Consider the following 7,562-nt stretch of genomic DNA (forward strand, 5'->3'; position numbering starts at 1 on the left):
GTCAGACGCACGGCAGCTCGGCATTCCTTCCCCCCAGAGCGTCCACGATTCAGGCCTGCATACATTACTGCAGTCTGTGCAGGGGTGTCATGGACTGGGCGCAAATATATGCATATGTATACATCTTTTTCATCCACCATTACAGACACATGAGCAAACAGCAGAATTGTACCAAAGCTGTCTTTTAATATTTTTACAATTATACAAAATATTACATTTAAATTCAGCTCATTGACAGAGCTTTTAGTGCCATTACATATTCTAGTGTTTAAAAGTTTCATTGATGAACACAAAATTTTATTGCAATCAGTTTTAGAATTCTTTATTTTACAACCACTCTTAATCCCTCTGAACCCCAAGAACTTTCTGGGATTTTTTTGTTTTGTTTTGTTGTTTGCACCTGTCAGATTTTTACTCATTGTAGGCTCCTTTCAGTACTGCACCTTCATGGCAAGCATAACCATTACTAGAAGCAGAGAGCACACAAATTTCTGTAATATCACACAGGTCTGATGCCATAAAACACACAAAAAATGGAAGTTGAATTTCTTTGATTATTTATTTTAGAAAAATTGAGTCAAAAATGTACATTTCTCAAAGTGCTCACGTTATCACTACTGAAAAATTGGTGACTATACATATTGTAGATATTTTACTACTTAAATCGGAATTACATTTCCATCCCTGTCTCCTCTCTGCTCTGTGTACACATAGCCAGCGGTTCAGTCCAGCTAAACCAAAAAGTCAATACATTTTTGCCCTGACTATTGGCTAAAGCTCAGTCATGGCTAATGGCTTCTCGACTGCACCAACAAGGACCTGTTTTTTTTGTTTTTACACAATAAGGTTAGTGCAAACACTGCCTTTTTGGCAAGTCTTTATGTGAGACATGTAGAATAAAGTCATGTATCACAAGTTTCCCAGATGAGTAGTTCTAAAGCTATTAGAAAGCTGAAAATCCAGCGATTTTTTCTGTTTTCAGTGTTTGGCTCTAATAAATGGTATAATTTGGGTGGTTGTTTTTAAATAAATAACATGCTTTTCCAATTTGCCAGTGGGTTTGGGGTTCAGAGAGTCAAACAAAAATGCTATAACATTCCCAAGGTCCAGCTTCTGTTGTTCATCTTTATCATGTGTGATATTTTGTTGCAGCAGAGTGACTGCAGTTACATCACACAAGCAACGGGTTAAGGTACATTCCTCATTTTATGATATTTCACTGACCAATTGATTAATCATTTATTGAAGAAAGCAAGTTGCAAGTGAATGATAATGAATCATCAATAGCAGCCCTGTGACTTTGTTCTTGGCAACCAACTGATGTATTTGATGAATTGTGGCAAAACTGCATATTCACAGGCATCACAGTCACTTTGTCCATGACAAACTCATAGAACTGTAATGCAATTTAAAAGCAGCCAACTAAATAGGAGTTTTGGTTGCTTGGCAACCCTGGATCCTGAAAATAAAGTGTTGCCAAAAAAAAAAGGAAACACCATTAGTTTAGCATGGTAGTTGGATCCATTTTCTGTCATGCTTCAGCTCTGATTAAATATAAGCAAGCTATTTCTGATCCTGGCAGTTCTCAGTGACGATCCTCATGTCATGATGCACCTCTTCCTGTTGAAGGCAGTGGCTTCCCTGATGGTAACACCACATGTCGCAAGGCACATGGTGTTCCCTAGGCTCAGATATGATGAATTTTTTTATTTGGGGCAGATAAATTAGGTTTTTGAGATTAAGATTTTCACAGTTCTCTTAAAGCTACAAGGCCACAGTAATCCTCAGCAGGCGTGATAAGATGCAATCTTAACATCTGCCCTTGATGATCCGAATCAGAAAAAGCAATCAAATCATTTTCCCAAAATCTGTCCGCTGACGTTTCAATTTACCCGTCATCTTATTAATTAGCAGCAAAGTTTTAGCACTCAATTCTTCTGTGCCTGTTTATTCCAGACGAGCTCCTCTGGCTCCGGTAGCCGTCACGTGACACACCTCCACATCAGCGCCCAGTTTCTGCAGCTCATCCAGCCAGATCTGTTGTTTTTGTGACAGCCGGTCATTGGGCCCCTTCACCTCCACCAGCTGCAACCACATGACAGCTAGTGTCACCACAGTTGAAATGATCAGGTAGCACGAAGCACCTGAATATACAGATAAAACAAAAATATCTACTTCCAGATGATCTCACCTTGTAGCTGTTGTCTGAGGTGTTCCACACAACGAGATCCGGCAAACCTCCTCGGCAGTGTCTGTAGTCTTTGGCCATTCGTTCTATTACTCCACCTAAGAAGGCTCCACCCAGGCATGCCACAAGAGACTGCAAATATCAGTGCATAAATGTTAGTAACATTGGGAAACCTACAGTAACATATTTAGGCATTTATAGCAGTGTATCAAAACATATTTGGTATTATCTGTTCCACTGCCTTTACACATTATGTGAGAAACACACGCCTGTACATCTGATAACACTGAATATTAATTATTAGAAATGACAGTAGATACCTGTGCCTGCTGAAGGGATGAGAAACGCTCCCAGTTAACCAGTGAACACACTTTACCCTCCTGAGAAATCCAGACATCTTCCAACATGTTATTCAACGTTTCCACAGACGCCTCAGTAAGTAACTGAACACGAGACGCAATAGCCTCCTTTCTGTTCTCATAGAAACAGTCAGTGTGAAGATCCAGCGGACACGTCTGCAGGGGGAAACAACCATGAGCTAAACTTTTACGGCATTTTGAACAAAACTTAAATAGAGCTTACGCTACCTGGTATGGATTTCGGAAGACATCTGGAATTCCCTCCATAAAAATGATGTCCCACAGCAGAAGAGCAAACAATGTAGAGAATGTCGAGCCCTCTCCGTGGATCCCTGTGACACCCCAGAAAATATACACATATGTTTCTTTTGTAACCAGTCTATATCCAAATATTTTAATCGAAAATAAGCCGCTTGCCTTGGTCAAAACCTTGTTGTCGGTAATGTGCTAAAGACAGATCTTCCACAGAGCATATTACAGTGGCCTGAGCGTGCTCTTCTCCCTCATCATTTGACGGTAAAAGAAACCTAGATTTTCCCATGCCTCCCTCATGTGGAAACAGCTGTCCTCGGATGGTCACCTCCAATTAAAAGTGCAAACATGAATAAACAAATCCTTTATTTCACATACAGCCAAAAGTTTAGACCACTACGTTTTTTTTCCTCAAAAACCCTGACATACAGTAAAAAAAACTCACATGCTTGACATCTTGGACTTGGATGGTGGGCAGGTCTCTGAGTTGCAGGCGATATTTCTTGCAGCTGGGAGACTCTTTCATCCTAACAGCTCTCTGATGGAGGGCGAGTTTATGTCCTGTGCGCACCAGAGGGTCTGACAGCCCTTCTCTGATAGCACTAATAGCCTAAGTGTGAAAGGCAAAAAAGAAAAATGTTGCACGTTGAGATAAACAAGAATATGTCTGAAGAGGTGAATGGAAACAGATATTGGTGCCCACTTGCTCAGGTTTTTTGAGATGCTGGTGAAGGTTTAGTGCCAATCTGTCCCACCATCGTCCGCGGCTGTCAGGACAGTAGACAGACTGCAACAACAAGGACTGCAGCTCGTCTACTGCTTCCTGTAACATAAAAGTGAACCCATGACACCTTTAACTGTGGCACTTTTAATTTTATAAATACTTAAATTTGCATGGAAGAGTGAATGGATAAGTTCAGAAAACCTCATAGCGACGCAGTCTCTGCAAAATCTCCACCCCTCTGGATAAAATACGAGTGTAAGCCCATCCTGTGGTGAAGCTACGCAGGAACACGGGCAGCTCCTCCTGGTGACTGCCCAATAAATGATAAGGTTAACATTAAACAATCACGGGGGGTCCCTATCTGTGTTTGCAGGGACAGAAACAAATAAACAGATATATGGGCTCTAACCTGAGGTCACTGTTTTTCCTCATCTCTTGCCAGGAACTTTTGGCAGCAGTGTAAAGCTCCAGGGCTCTCTCCCACTGACCACCCTGCATTGCTAAGACCACCTCTTGCAGGGCTCTCATGGAAGCTTCATATCTGGTATAATGTATAAAAACATTAGTATTTTTTATAACCTTTCCTACTTGGATAAAGTACAACAAAAGTTATTTTAGATGTACCTCACCTGATAAGGTCCTCTCTGTCCTGAAACACCTTGGCTGCGCGCTGCACTGTGTAGTCTGGGAAGGCCAGGCGTCCTGAGTTTACTAACAGGATGGTAAAGAGCTGGTTCTGTCCTCCAGCCGCCATCTCCTCCTCATCCATGGTGTCCGTCAGAGAGAAGAGCAGAAGGATGCGAGAAAAGACTACCCGAGGACCACGACACAGACGCACACAGGACCCAGCAAGCTGCTTTGCCCTTTAAAGAAAAGCCAGAGGTGTCATGCTAACTGCAGTACTAGTGCTGTGCATGAACACTGTAAATGATCATCTAACCTTTTAAGGATGACAGCTCCAACATTGTTCTGACCAGCAGACGAAGAGAAGAGAGACTTTTGCCTGCTTAGGCGAAGAAGCCCGTCGACAAGATGCTGTTTTTGAGTCCCAGAACTGCCCAGATGGAAAGTCTTTGCCAGAGCTTTGAGCTCAGGAGCCGGCAGGAGATCCAGAGCCTTCGATAGGTCCTCAAGGTCGTTCTCTTTGAGATGCAAAAACCCCATAGGCAGGCAGTAATGAGAAAAATAAGAAATATACATCTCTGGGTTAGTCCGTATTTCAGTAACGTTCAGTAAAGTTTCATCCAAATGTTTTGTTGTATTATTCAGCTAAAGCTTTAACAGTGGGATCAGTACAATGATTAAATGTAATTGCAGCAATAATAGTAAAGAAATTTCAGGAGAAATATAAATATACAGGGTTTCTGCAGAAATCAGCCAGTCAAATTTAATGCTTTTCAATGCCATTTTAATGCTAGACTGTAAAAATTTTAATGCCATGACCGTGAACACAACAAATTACACAGGTTTGTATTTTTTGTAAAAGATGATTTTTACATGAAAACTGTCCCTACATTTCACTATTTCTGAATCCGGAAACAACCCCTGACCACCCACAGGCTGTAGGCATTCTCTGAATTCCACATTTTCTAGCCATTTTTGCTGGAATATGCATTTCCCCAATTCACAGCTATCCTCCACTTGGTCCAGCCTTCCTGCCACTTTACAAACATGCAGTTTTTCGCAATTGCACCCAACCAGCCGGAACAATTATCGCAATACTTCAGCATGTTTACGCAGATGCACATATCTGATGAATTGCAGTCTATAATTACATATTATATTATTATTATCAAATATTTTTCTTGAAAACTGCAGAAAGAACTTTTAATGCCACTGAGAATCAAATTTAATGCTTTTTAATGCCATTTAAGGCCTTAATTTTCACAAAATCAATTTAATGACTATTAATGGTTTTTAATGCCCTGCAGAAACCCTGATATACATATTTAACACTGAGCTACTGAGATGTTTCAAAATATTAAAATGTATTGTCAGACGTCAGTTACCTGTCTGTAGAAAACCACTTTGAACCAGCTCCTGTGCAACAGGTCCCAGATCACTGCTTATCTCTTCATAATCCAGTTTATTTACTTGGAGCCATTTCAGTTTCCTCTGAAAGAGCCTCACATACAGCTTCTGCCCCATAACTTTGAGAGAGAAAACACACATGAGCTATTAGGCCTCATTTGTATGACAGTAACTGAGTGATATTTCAGCATACCTGATAGCTTCTCAAATGAATGGATGAGTGACATATCCTCCTCGTTGAACAATATCCTGTCATCCTCATTCTCCAGCACAGCCTGCAGTACAGTCCTGAAGTTACGGAGGTAGTAGGGAAGATATGGATGATGAGAGTTCTGGCCACTGGTGTTCTCAGCACTGGACCCTGGCTCTGAATCATGAATGATGACTGCAACACTTTTCTCATTTGTTTCCTCTGAACTCAAAGGTGGAATACAAATAGAAGGAGAGGAAGGTACCACAGCTTTTTGCTGGTCCATGCCAGTTTTCTCAGCTGTACTTTCACTAGATGTCTCCTCTGGTTTTCTATTCTTCTCCTCATATTTTGCTTTCTTTTGGAAGCCAGGCAGCTTAACAGTGGAAGTCGCTTCCTTTTTTCTCTTTGCTGGTTTGGAGGGAGGCGAGTGCAGCTTTGGAGTAATCAATTCATGCACAGAATCCGATTTAAATGGTTTGTGCTCAAGGATATGCGCTTTTTCTGAGCACGATGAATCCCCCACTGCAGTTGGAGTGTCTATACTCGTGTTTAGAAGCTCTGCAGACTCTTTCTTGTCTTCTAAACTCTGAATTAAAACATTTTCTTTCTGTGAGCTATTGAGTGTCTCAGATGAATGTAACTCCTTGAGTGCTGTTTTATCCTCCGTCTGTGTCCTCTCAGGAACCTTGTGACATTTTCTAGACAACTTGGAGGAGAGACTTCCCAGGTCAATGGTCCTCACCACAGTCTTGCTGCGTATCTCCCGTGGCGCCTGCTGAAAGTTGTTCTTCTTAAAGTAAGGACTGGTCTTGGTCTCTTTGTCTTCTTCCTTTGCTTTTCGATCCAGTTCCGGGGACTTTGGGAGATCCCTTGTGGGTGACAGCTGGGTGCTTGACACAACACTATTACTTGCTGAGGCGACAGTGCTGTCTCCTCTCTCAAAGCTCTGACATTGCAAATCAATGTGCTCATTGATCCTGAATCTTGGTACCAGCTGGCCACACAGGGGGCAGGCGAGCTTAGCAGGAGGCTGGCTGCTGAAGAAAGACGTGATTGGAGTTGTGGTGGCAGCACTGGCAGAAATCCCAGCTTTATCACCGCCTTTCTTCTTGCTCTTGGACAATGACAAACTTCGCTTAAGTTTGTCTTTGTTAGCTCTCTCGGTCATGCTGCAGGCGATAGCGGCTTTGCTCGACGAAAAATATGTTTTTTAACGCTTTTCTTCGTTGCATGCTCTGAGTAGAACTATCCGTGTATAAATGCTTGACACTGTTACCGCTTTAATTGAGGCTAGTTAAATTAAATGCTAACTCATTCCAAATGGCCACATATTTGCGGCTTTTAGTGCTCTACTCAAACAACGAAAAACACGAAAATTGCCGATAAAATACAGGCTGTCAGTGGGTAGAAACATGAGCTAACGTACCGGTAGCTTCTGGTAACACAACAGTCCCGCTTCTCAGGCATAACCAGCGGAGCGCAGACCGCGTTTCAAGGTGTCGAAATCGATCGCAGAAAAATCGATATTTCCTAAAAACCTGAATGTTTAATTTAAATTAAATAAGGAAAACATTCAAAGTGTATAATTATTATTTTTTTTTTACATGTATCTTTAATTAAAGATAATGGTGACACAATACAAAATATAAATCAATAATCTTTTTAAAGTCCTAAATGATACAGCCTTGATACGCTGATAAAAATAAATAACAATAACAAAATAATAAATAACTAAATGATTTAAACTAAAACACCACGTGTTGGTTATTTTTGCACTGTTCTGGGTTCTTGGGGTGTTTTATGTTGGGGCAGCAT

At 41.2% G+C, this 7,562-nt stretch overlaps 1 protein-coding gene across 1 annotated transcript; it reads right to left on the bottom strand.

Annotated features, from left to right (window-relative positions):
- Positions 1–166: 166 nt before the first annotated feature.
- Positions 167–7,216, bottom strand: fan1 (FANCD2 and FANCI associated nuclease 1). The gene is made up of 13 exons (XM_023284127.3): positions 5,748–7,216; positions 5,533–5,673; positions 4,464–4,665; positions 4,153–4,386; positions 3,933–4,064; positions 3,725–3,833; positions 3,503–3,622; positions 3,245–3,409; positions 2,965–3,127; positions 2,776–2,879; positions 2,509–2,703; positions 2,192–2,320; positions 167–2,085 (listed from the first exon to the last, which is right to left on the bottom strand). The coding sequence occupies exons 1-13, from the start codon at positions 6,913–6,915 to the stop codon at positions 1,948–1,950; spliced, it is 3,000 nt and encodes a 999-aa protein (XP_023139895.2). The 5' UTR covers positions 6,916–7,216; the 3' UTR covers positions 167–1,947.
- Positions 7,217–7,562: the final 346 nt, after the last annotated feature.

This window comes from Amphiprion ocellaris, chromosome 3 (genome assembly GCF_022539595.1).
Source record: "Amphiprion ocellaris isolate individual 3 ecotype Okinawa chromosome 3, ASM2253959v1, whole genome shotgun sequence".
NCBI classification, from domain to species: Eukaryota; Metazoa; Chordata; class Actinopteri; family Pomacentridae; genus Amphiprion; species Amphiprion ocellaris.